Source organism: Gavialis gangeticus, unplaced genomic scaffold, assembly GCF_001723915.1.
Source record: "Gavialis gangeticus isolate Ggan-Ray unplaced genomic scaffold, GavGan_comp1, whole genome shotgun sequence".
In the NCBI taxonomy this organism is placed as follows: Eukaryota; Metazoa; Chordata; order Crocodylia; family Gavialidae; genus Gavialis; species Gavialis gangeticus.
This window is the reverse complement of record NW_017729034.1, coordinates 22,941,550-22,953,113: the sequence shown is the minus strand read 5'-3', so window position 1 is coordinate 22,953,113 and position 11,564 is coordinate 22,941,550. Positions and strand designations below refer to the sequence as shown.

Sequence of the window (11,564 nt, the reverse complement as noted above, 5' to 3'; positions counted from 1 at the left end):
CCCCCCCCCCCCCGCACTTCCCTACCTGCTGCCCTGAGCAAGTAGGTTCCAGATGCAGCAGGAGCCCTGCCCAGAAGCTGCTGGCTGGGCAGAATCCTTCCCCCAAGTGGGTGGGAGCAAGGCCTAATAGGGTACATGTTGGGTGGTTATACACATAGGTGCCTCACTCCCATCCTTGTGGGCGGAAGGGCTGGATGGGGTGCAATTTGTTGGGGGCCCCACGGGCTGAATGAAAGTACTTGGCAGGCTGGATCTGGCCTACATGCCATATTTTGCCCACCCCTGGTCTAGAGGATCATGGAACATTTGTCTTTGGTGCTGGGGGCACTAGGATGGAAGCAGAGAAATAATTAAACTAAGGAAAGAGATTTGTGATGAGAAACTGCATTTGTGTGCGCCTGAGCTGGCAGAAATGAGAATACACAGAAAAGATGCACCTGGAAACAAAGCAGAAGAGGATGGGAAGAAATATAAAAGCACAAGAGTTTATTTCCATTTGGAAGAAAAGATGAGGAAATCATCTCTATTGCCCCACAGAAAGAAGGCATATTAAAAACCTAACTCAAGAGGTACTACATTATCTACCTTGTAAAATTTTTAACCAAAATAAACTTGGAATAGAGGACTTTTCATACCAGAACAGGCTAACAAACTATTTACATTACTGTCTTGATCGATAGTGGTTAGTGTGGGAGAGTTAACACTAAGGCGAAACAGCAGAGCTCTGCCAATGTACTCCAGCAGAGAATCTAGCCCTTTATTAGAAAGACAAACTTCAGCAGCATTTCCAAAGTTTAGAGATAACAGAGAATTGAGCTTTCTATTCCAAGCAGATACTATCCATCCAGCATCTGTTGCACACAAGGCTTCACAGTGTGCTTGGAGGTTAATCCTGCATGTGCATTTATTACCGCCGACCATTCTGCTTTGGTGGCAGGCTGCTCTGTAGCTTGACACTTTCTATCATTTTTTTCTTTTCTCCCAGGATACTTTCAGTCAGTCAGCTTGTTGCAATAACTAATAGTGGCTCTAGCAGGGGGCTGAGAGCCAGGGCTCCTAGATCCAGGAGGGCATTCAGAAGGCTGAACAAGGGTGCAGGGTCAGAGGGAGGGAGGGGATGGCCAGAATAAACTAAGATTTCAAATTCTGATAGCCCAACATGAAAACAGTTTTCCAGTTAGATGCTTTGGTCTGATGTCCTCAAATACATCAAGATGGTGTATTACTGCTGCTGTGATTGTCCAAAGGCATTTTTCTCCATTCTGCTTCTGCTGTTTTGGACCATTGTGCCAAAGTTTCTCATGTCTATTTTAATTGTTTCAGTGTGTCTGACTCTTACTGGTTTATATGTTTAGTCTTGTCCTTATTTAATATGAATTAAAATGCCACTGCCACCACCAGTCTGAGTATGTGAGTCAGAATAGAAACTATTTAAATAATACTATGGATTGTATCCATCTGGTTTGATATCTAGATCTGATCCACACAGAATAATGCTGGTCTTGTCTTCCACTACTACTGTCTGTTATTGCTCATGAAGTGTTGACTGTGACTGTGCCCACAAATATGTTTTGTTCTTGTTCTCACTAAAAGCCAGGAGAGTGTGGTTCATTGCATGTATGTATGTGAGGTTGTTTTGATTATGTTACATTCACTGTGGAAAACTCATATTCTGCCACTGCAGCACTATGGGACAATGAGAACAGAATTTCCAACATGAAAAATGCTTCTTGAAAGGAAGAGGGCATGGTGGTTAAAAGGTTGTTGTTTTTGAAAAGGTCATCTATGTGCACCATCATTCCTAGTCATTTTGATGTTCAGAGCATGTAATCTTAGAAGGAACCTCTGACAGAACCCCTTTCCTTTTCATTCATCACTTACATAAAATGTTCTAGATCTCAGTTTGTACATTGCAATTATAGCCATATTTGCTTAAAATCACAAGGCCACCCTAAGGAGTAAAAGTAGTAAACAGGGGTTGCTGTAATCTAATGAATTTGTCAACTGTATATTTAACACCAGCTTCAAACATATTCATCCAAGATTCTGGTACCTTTTTTCTTAAAAGCTCAAGAAATATTAACCTGTTCAAATTGGTTATTCTGATGGGTAAGGTTTCAAGACAGGACAACCAGTACTGTGGATTATAGCATAGAATTTTATACCTTTGGCAGAGCTTGCAATAGAAGTACCTTCTAGAAATGAAGGAATTGACTCCTAGTGATGACTAAGCCTATTAAGGAATACAATGTCTCCAAAAAATTGCATGTCTTGATCTCAGTCTCCTTAACAATGCCCTTCACTTGGACTACATCAGCCCCCAAACCTTGAACTTTTCAATGGAGATTGTTCTTCCTATCAGATATTCTAAATATTAAGCTTCAAATTGGCACTCTGTACTGCCTCAACCACAACATGAAGTTTTTGCCTAAACCTGGCCTGCTCACTATTTGAACATATTTGCGGTTCATATTTACAGTTTTGTTATCAAAACTCAAGCTCACGGGTTTTTATTTGATCTCTTCTGCCTTAATCTTCATAAGTTTCATAAAGAAGTGTTATGCCCAAAACAGTAATACTAGCTTCCACGGTTCTGCTTATATGCCCAAACAGTACATCAACAAAGAAAGTGCAAGTTTTCTACCATGTGACCATCTGAAGCACACTGCATCTTGCTCAATTACAAATTCATCAATGGATCCTGCAGCAAACATGGTAATAAATCTAGCTTTCTGTATTTCTGAGACAGATCCCTAAGAGACCTCAAACTTGCCTTTAAGAAGTTTTCCTCAGCATTAGAGGAATACATTCTGATCCAAGGTTACAGTGTGCTTTGGGCTACAAATTGTACAGAATTTAGAAACTGGAGACCATGTCTACCTTGGGAAAAAGCTGCTTTCTTCAACACAGTTAGCTTGCAAACTAGACTGAACACCCCACTTAAAAACAACGTAGACATTTTTGATGCGTTATAAGACACCCATCACAATTTAAAAATAAACCAAAAAACAAACATAAGATGCAGCCCTTTAAAATAGTTTAGCAATACTTCCCCCTCCCAGAAGGTGGCAAATTTACCCCTGTATAAATCAGGGCTAAATGCATGCCTTTTGATGGACAACCAACTTGTTTCTCTGCAGCTGTCAGGCTTATACCCTGAGCTTTGCCTTTCTGCTCATGCATCCATAGCCTATTTTTCCTTCTAAAGCCCACAATTTTCCTAGTCTAGATATGGCCAGAAGTCCTTTGCCTTGAAGGGCAAGAGCAGTGAATTTTTCTGATCTTGTTAGTTAAATCAAATTGAAAAACCCTTCAATGCTCCTTAAGATGCAACCTAATACATTTTAACCCACCAACTACAACAACAGAGCCTCCTAACATAACTTGGACTTGTTAATTTGTTTCTTAATGTAGGACAGGAGGCTTTTCAATTATATTGAAAAAAAAGCATAAAACTATAATCGCACACAGCAATTGAATCGGTGGTGTTAAAACACAGGAGGCACAATTTGGGATCTCCTCATGTTTATTTGCACTAAAAAATACAGTAACATGAACTTGTTGTAGATAGTGTTGTATTTCCTGCTTTAATTCACATCACATAAGCACCTGGTCTATATGCAGGCATCAATTTTAGCAGGTCCTACCCAAATTTAAAAGGAGGACTGTCCTTTCTTGGAAAGCTATCAGTGTATTCTGCCAATTGCACAGAACACTTCATCTTTCTGAACACAGGACTCATGAACATCAAGTTTTTGTGAATTCTGCAATCTGTGTCTGCGCCTGTTTCTCATACTCTTTAACATGTTCTTCTCTGACACATACTGGACAGGCTGGACATAAGGAAAAACATCTTTACTGTCCAGGTCCCCAGGGCCTGGAATAAATTCCCCCTAGAGGCGGTGCAAGCACCTACTCTGGATTCCTTTAACAAACACTTGGGTGCCTATCTTGCTGGGATCATTTGACCCCAGCTGACTGCCTGCCCTTTGGGCAGGCTGGACCTGATGATTTTGCGAGGTCCCTTCCAGCCCTAATGTCTAACGTCTATGAAATACTTAGTGCTTTCTTAACCCGAGGGCTTCAACGTTATCCTCCGCTAATTTAGATGGATGGGTTTTTGGTTTTGTTTTTTACCCAAAAAACTCCAGCAGGGCAGGTTGATGTATTTCAGACATACTTCATCAAAATTTTATTTTAATGGCGTGTGTGGATATATACAGTCTGTCAAACAAACGTGTTTAAATCAGCGCAAATCAAGGCCTAATTCTGCAAGTCGGCCTCTGCTGCTTAGGGCCAAGGCAGTTCAAGCTAGCATTTCCAGAGTTGCCAACTCTTCGGGTTCAACTGCAAGAGTTGGGAGGTGTTGGAAAACCCCAGTGGCTGGAAGCAATCCATTTCAGGAAATCTTCTCTTTTGTTTTGTTTAATAATAATAATAATAATAATCATCCTCATAATAATAAAAATGAAAGTTAATAATCATGAAGATGAAGTTAAGTGTTTAACCCTCCTGATTACAGAGAAAACCTGGAAAGCGGGACCCAAGCGGAGGCTGCAGAAAAAACAGAAGGCAAGCAATCAAGAACATTTCTCCTTGTTATCAGTGGTCATAATTGGTAAGTCACATCTCTCTATCGCGGGGGTGGACACTAACCTGACCAGGTCGGTCATGCAGGACCCCACCACCACCACCTGCGCCATAGCGGGCCGCTGCCCCGTGACCCTTGACCCCCACCCGCCGCGGGCTCTGCCTGCAGGTCCTCCAGCCGGCTCGGGGTGCCCGCTCACGTGCCTGAACGTCCCGCCACGCCGATCTCCCGAGCTGCCCCTTGAGAGGGCCCCTCTCTGCGCCCCTCATCCAGCCTGCGCCCGCCCAACCGGCAGAAAAGGTGGCCCTCTCAGGCACGTCACCGACACCTAAATCTCCATGAGGCCCCCCTCCCGTGGGCTCGGGAGCAGCCTTCGGGATGGGGGTGGGTCTGCGCCTGCGCGCCAGCGTGTGACCGCGGCCGTTGCTAAGGGGCTGGCGCACGCTCCCCCCGCGACCGTAGGTACCTGGAGGCCGCGGCGGGAGGGGGCGGGGGAGTAGAGCCCCCGCTGGGCCGGGACGCATGCGCGCTGGGAGTCTCCTTTCAACAAGGGGAGAGGGGGGCTGATGGGGGAGCGTCCCCCTTCTTCCCTCCCCCCACGTGACCCGTCTGTGGGAGCTTCATGTATGGCCGTGGGTGCTGGGGTCCCGCCTGCTCTCTCCTGCAGGGATGTCTTGGCCCAGGACGGTGGTGTCTAGGGTGCAGGACTGTGGGGAGTCCCGTGGGCTGGGTGGGGACTGGGCCAGCAAGGGGGGTGGCTCCTCGGCTGCACCCTGATCCCCTGCTGGATGCGGCCTGCAGACCTCGCCCATAGCACGCCTCCCTGTGTGGGGCCAGAAGGTTGAGCACCTCTGGCCTAGGAGATGCCTAGGCCTGTTCTTGTGTATTATCCGTTGTGCGGTCACCCCTGTGGAGCAGGACTGCCGGGGTGCAGCCCAGCATGAAAGCCTCTGCTTCGAGGAGCTGGTAGTGTGGCGAAAAGCTGTGCCCTGACCGCTTGGCACATCAGGCTGCACGAGCCCATCTTAAGGGACCAGTTCCAAATGGATGTATGTTGAGGGAAACAGGTGCCAGCTACAGGACTCTGTTCAAATGGGAAGGTGTGAAGCATCATCCCGGTCCCAGGCACTTTGGCTAAGATCAGGATGCAGTAGTATTGAGCCCTGTGGATTGGTGCTACTCACCTGTGTGTTAGCAGCAGCAGCAGCATCCCATTTTATTGCAGCTCCTGTGCTCATTGGAGCCTGGGCAAATTGGCACAGCAGCTCTGGTTTGGGGACTGGCAGCGGGTAACATGTTTTCTCCTTGGGATGTTGTGGAGGAGTGTGGGTGGCAGTAACACTAGCCCGACCCATTCCAGTTATTAGAAAAGACATCTGCTACATGCTGTGGACTTGAAATAGGTGAGGCAGAAGGCCCTCAGAATGAAGGATGCAAACACAAATGGTAAAGAGGAGTAAACAGAATTCATATAGACTTGGGGTTAGATGGTAAACCTCCTTGAAGTATTTCAGGGTAATCCCTCTTGCTCATCTAGAAGTGCTTCCTACAGGAAGTTTACTTGTGGATTGATTTATATAATTCTTATAATGTTGCCACACAGGTGGGAAAGGGTACAGTTTCTATTTGGATACCACCTACTGCTCGAAGCAGCTAAAAGTTTCATATTTAGTAAGTGAAACATGCAGTACACCCCTTTGCTACTAATGGCAGATTAAGAGGATTCAAATTCTGATTTACTTTTTCCTCAAAGTATTTGTTTCTGAACAATGAAACTTGACTTGCTCTTGGGTTGCTTTCATTTCTCTGGTTCCTCTGGGTTACTCGGTACTCTAGAGCAGGGGTGTCAAACTCATTTGGCCTCCAAGGCTGGATCCCAACTAAAGGACTTTTTATAGGCTCGATCTGGCTTTCATGGCTTATTGTGGGCTGGATTTGCACCAACGTCCAGCAAAGGAATGAGTGGCCATGTTGGCTCAGGGAGCTGTGGGAGTTAATGCAGCCATCTCTTCCCACTACCACTGATATGTAGAGGCGCACCAATACATTGGTCCATATCGTACCAGCACTGATAAAAGGGAAATTGACATTATCGGCAATTGACTTTTTTTGGCTGATGTGGCCGATAATGTCGCTGATAAATACTGTGTGCATAGGCTCAGCAGCAGCAGCATGCACGTGGCCAGGAATGCAGCCTGGCGTAGATTCATAGATTCATAGATTCAGGGTCGGAAGGGACCTAGTAGATCTTCTAGCCCGACCCCCCGCTAGGGCGGGAGAACAACAAAAAAACCCCAAAAAGAGAAATGGGACTCAAACGAGTCCAGCCAGGTAGGCATCCAGCCTCTTCTTAAAGACCCCCAGGGTAGGGGCCAGCACCACTTCCCTTGGAAGTTGGTTCCAGCTCCTAGCCGCCCTAACTGTGAAGTAGTTTTTGCGGATGTCCAATCTATACCTCCTCTCCATCAACTTGTGCCCATTACTCCTTGTTATGCCAGCGGGCGCTAGGGGAAACAGCGTCTCCCCCAAACCCTTCTGGTCCCCCCTAGTGAGTCTATAGACGGTCACCAGGTCCCCCCTCAGCCTTCTCTTGTGGAGGCTGAACAGGTTCAGGTCCCGCAGTCTCTCACTGTAGGGTCTGCCCTGTTGTCCCCGGATCATGCGGGTGGCCCTCCTCTGGACCCTCTCCATGTTGTCCACATCCCTCTTGAAATGGGGCGCACAGAACTGGACACAATACTCCAGCTGTGGCCTGACCAGCGTCGCGTAGAGGGGGAGGATCACCTCCTTGGCTCTACTCGAGATGCACCTGTGGATGCACGACAAGGTCCGGTTAGCCCTGCCAACCATGACCTCGCATTGTCGGCCCATGTTCATCTTGGAGTCAATAACTGGCAGTCTGACCAGTAAGTCTCTAGGGAGGGAAGGGGCGTGGGGAGGCCAGATCAAGGCCCCCACAGGGAGAGAGGGAGGGTGGGGTGGGGTGTGGGACGGAGCTCCAGGCAGCTTGTCCGGGGTGTGTGGGGAACAAAGGGTGGCTTCTGCTGCTTCATGCAAGCCTGGGGGAGGCATGGGGGGCATGTGCCCCTGGATTTGTGCATGGGGTGAGGGCAGAGTGCCCACTCAGGGCTGGAGTGGTGCTGAGCTCTTCCTGGCAAGGAGGTTGGGCCAGGGCTGCGCTCAGGCTGAGTGATGATGCTGGGGAGGGTGGGCTATACCCACCCCAAAATTTGCTGTAGTCCCCCCCACAAACTACCCCCTCCTCACGCTGCTGCCTGCTTAACCCCCCCCAACCAGGAAGAGCCTGGTGCCACACTCAGCACCAGCCCACTGTGGCATCCTGCCCTCGCTGTGCATGCAGATCTGGGGGGCATGTGCCCCCCCATGCCTCCCTCAGGAGCTGCTGCCCACACCCCCCAGATGAGCGCCCATCCTGCCCTGGCTGTGCAGCCCCACTCCCTCCCTCACCATGGGGGCCTCGATCTGCACCCCATCCAACAGACTTACTGGCTGGACACTGCTCTCCATGCTGCTGGACTGTATTGGCCAATACCTCTCGTTAATAATCAGCTGTCTGTATGGGCACAAAAACTCTTTATCAGTGCACCCCTACTGAAATGCATGCTCAGTGGGGTTCTATACCCTGGATTTTGGCAGAGGGACTTACGCCTTCTCATTCCCCCTGAATTCCTGGACCTTCCAGGAGCCCTGAGGGCCAGATGACATGGCTCTATAGACTGGATCTGGCCTGTGGGTTACATGTTTGACACCCCTGGTTTAGTGTTTTATTTTGAATGCTACAGGATGGAGAAGAGAGGGGAATATTTCAGTGAGAATTAAAGTAATTAATGAACCAAGTGTTGTTTTACTGTGTAAAACCCCTTTGTTCACAAAATCTGGTGTTGGTAAATGTATCGGTCCTGTAAATGTGCATAACAACTGGCTTAATATATACTTGCTTGTAGTGATAGATGAGAAAAATTGGTAGGAATTGTATGCGCTTCTGACACTGTCCTTATATTTAAAAAATGGATTGGAGGCAAGAGACCTGATCCCACAATTTCTTGTGGAGAGTTTGTAGGTTCAGCTTTGAGATGCTGAACGTGTCTATGTTCTATCAAAAAAGAAAACGCTGTTCTACCTGAAGAGAAAAGTTGGAAGATAATTACTATTTACTCATATTTTACTTCAGGTTCTTTCTGCACATCTTTCAAAGGCTTCCTGGAGATGCATCTTTTGAGAGTTTATCTTTGCTGAGAAGAAAATAGTCAGTTTATTAGGACATAGATATTTGGTACTTCATCTTTTGGATATGCCATGAACAATAGTATATTGGAAAGCTTGTGATTTAGATGCAAAGGATCACTTTAACAGTCTCTTGATTGCCATGAGACACTAGATCTTTGCTTGAATAGTGTGTGTCAAAAAACAGGACCCATATTACCACTTTCAAAGATTTGCTCATAATACTTTAATGTGATTAGCAAATTTTGTGCTAATGAAAGCCAGTCACATGCTTCATACTGTTAACAATTACAGGCAATTATCAGTTTGTAGGAAGTAGCCATTAGTCACCTGCTAGTGCTTGTAATTAGGATTTGATTCAAATTGTTGAGTGTTAAAACAAGAGAGAAGCATTACATTGTGAAGGTTTCTGATGCATTGAATGATTTGCTTTCTTTCTGGAACACTTGATAATAGCCAGGGATCCTAGAAATCTGTTTCCATGCAAAAAGGTGGAATTTGCCTTTTTACAGAGAATGTTTAGAATCACAAGGGAAAAAAAAACCTTGAAAATAAAATGCTGGGTCCCCAGTGGTGCCCAGCTGGTCCCATTTCCTGCCCCCTTCCATTGCCTTGACTGCAAGTCTGGAATCTCGGGGCTCTCCCTCTCTCCTCTGGCTTTCACTTGTGCCCACCTCAGGGAGGTGGGGAGCTGTGGTATGCTGCTATGGGGAGGTGATGATGAGCTCAGAACATGCCATGCAGCAGTGGGTGCAGGTGTCTGCTTAGTGTGTGGCTTGAGGGCTCATGGCTCCCGCTGGTGCAGGTCCCACAGTGCATGGCCCTCACTGGTATATGTACTGCTGGTGCAGTACATAGGGAATGTGGCCCCCGGCTGCTTAGAAGCTGGGCAGTTGCAGCATACCTCATCATGGCACGCTGCGCAATCCTAAAGCATGAGCCTTTAGATGTGACTCTTAACTTGAGATGTTTAGCAAATTGCTGCATTCTTAGGAGTTGGGATGGTTTCTTCCTGGTAGGGGCAGGATATTTAGCAAAAGCAGAGGCCAAAGCTAGACTTTCATTATGGTCTTCAGATTCAGTGAGCAACTCTTCTGATCTGATCTGATCTGATCGTCAGTGCTATTAATGTAGAAACAGAAGACTTTATTATTCCATCATTCTCTGTTGACACTCCTTGTGTGTGTGTGTATGCCAGTTTATATTACATTCTTGATCATTTGAGTTCATCATTTGTTTGAATTAATGGTTACCTAACATCAGATTTGCTCATCTTTGCAGAAATGGTAACATAATGCTTTCTTTGATTTATGCAGATGGCATGGGAGTTTCATTGGGTCAGTAAGGTAAAAGTGCATACAGGCCTTCATATTTTCTTTATTTTTTTTTGCAGGCAGAGCTTAGGCTCATAGAAAAGGACAAATTATGTCTCCTGAAGTTGCCTTGAATAGAATTTCTCCTGCGCTCTCGCCTTTCATATCCAGTGTGGTCAGGAACGGGAAAGTAGGATTGGATGCTACTAATTGTTTACGTATTACAGATTTGAAATCTGGGTAAGTATTTGAACTCCGTTTCCAAGGAACAGTCTTTGGAGATATGTAAAGTCTTTATTTAAGAGTGTTCATTTTACTGTTCCCATTTGTATTTTAAATGTTCCCAATATATTTGGAGCAGGGAGGTTAACCAGAATGTTTTCTTTTGTCCTTGACTACACTTCTTTAGTGCTTGAGATTTTAAATTTGTTTAGCTGTTGCTAATAGCTGTTTTGCTGGGGGAAAAAAAGGTTCAGGAGTTGCTTTGGTAATGCTGTGTTTTGAAGATTCTGTCTCCTTGTTTATCCTTTGCTTATTTTCTCAATCTAAAGTGGATCTTGCATACTTTGGACTAATGGATCTTGCCTGTGGGGAAAAAAAGGCATACATTGCTGTAATGGGAAAAGAATAGATCTCTTTCAGTCTGATTTGTTTCAAGGAACCAATAGGTACATTCATTACTTATACCAAAAGTCCTGTCGTAACTGGTGTATTTTTGTTCTGTAACTCTAATGCAAAATGAATAAGTACTGTTGAGACTAAGGACTAGAACCGGGACTTTCCTCTTCCTCCTCCTGCATAAATATGTTCCTCACTGGGCTCTATAGTCAGGCTCCTATTTGGTTGTGCGTTCACTTGCTCTCGCTCACTCTCTTTGGCCCCAGAATCTTGCATGGCTTTTTTGGCAGTGGCCCAGCTTCAGCAAGAAGGATTGAGAGTAGCCTCCCTACTCTAGATTAACCAATACTCTGGTGAGTAAGTCACACTTCTGAAATGTGGGGTTTGAATCCCAGTCAGGGTAAGGAGAGTATAGAACCCAGATTTCCTATTTTCTGAGCAAGTCCTCTTACCTCTAGCTTTTTCTATGAAATTTGGGGAGCATCACCATCGCTGCTTGTTTTTGTGGGCCATGACTGCTGTGCTTTGTGCCAAAATCAATTCTGTCATTTTGCATTGTGCGTGTGCTGAGTTAAACCTACAGGATTGGGCCTGTAGAATACCTAGTGGTGGGGACCCTTTGTGAATCTTACACCTATGGCCTTTTGAGACTGCTGAGCCAAGCAAAAGGGATAGAAAGAGGTTTATACAAAACCATATGGCAAGAAGTTGCTTGACTTTCAGGTATGAATTATATTGCATGTATAATATAAGTTCTCTTTTTTTTTTTTTCCTTCTTAACTGGTATTTTTTGAATA

General features: G+C 45.8%; 2 protein-coding genes across 3 annotated transcripts in view; one reads left to right on the top strand and one right to left on the bottom strand.

Annotated features, from left to right (window-relative positions):
• The window catches only part of RBKS (ribokinase), a 120,030-nt gene extending 115,294 nt beyond the window's left edge, over positions 1 to 4,736 (bottom strand). The window contains exon 1 of the mRNA XM_019526839.1: positions 4,657 to 4,736. Coding sequence (XP_019382384.1) covers positions 4,657 to 4,703 — 47 coding nt within the window. The 5' untranslated portion in view covers positions 4,704 to 4,736. The remainder of the gene's footprint in view (positions 1 to 4,656) is intronic.
• A 215-nt stretch (positions 4,737 to 4,951) lies between these two features.
• Positions 4,952 to 11,564, top strand: part of BRE (brain and reproductive organ-expressed (TNFRSF1A modulator)) — a 378,642-nt gene continuing 372,029 nt past the window's right edge. For both annotated transcript variants that reach the window (XM_019526837.1, XM_019526838.1), the window contains exons 1-2: positions 4,952 to 5,053; positions 10,230 to 10,389. In XM_019526837.1, the coding sequence (XP_019382382.1) occupies positions 10,262 to 10,389 (128 nt within the window). In that variant the 5' untranslated portion in view covers positions 4,952 to 5,053; positions 10,230 to 10,261. The remainder of the gene's footprint in view (positions 5,054 to 10,229; positions 10,390 to 11,564) is intronic.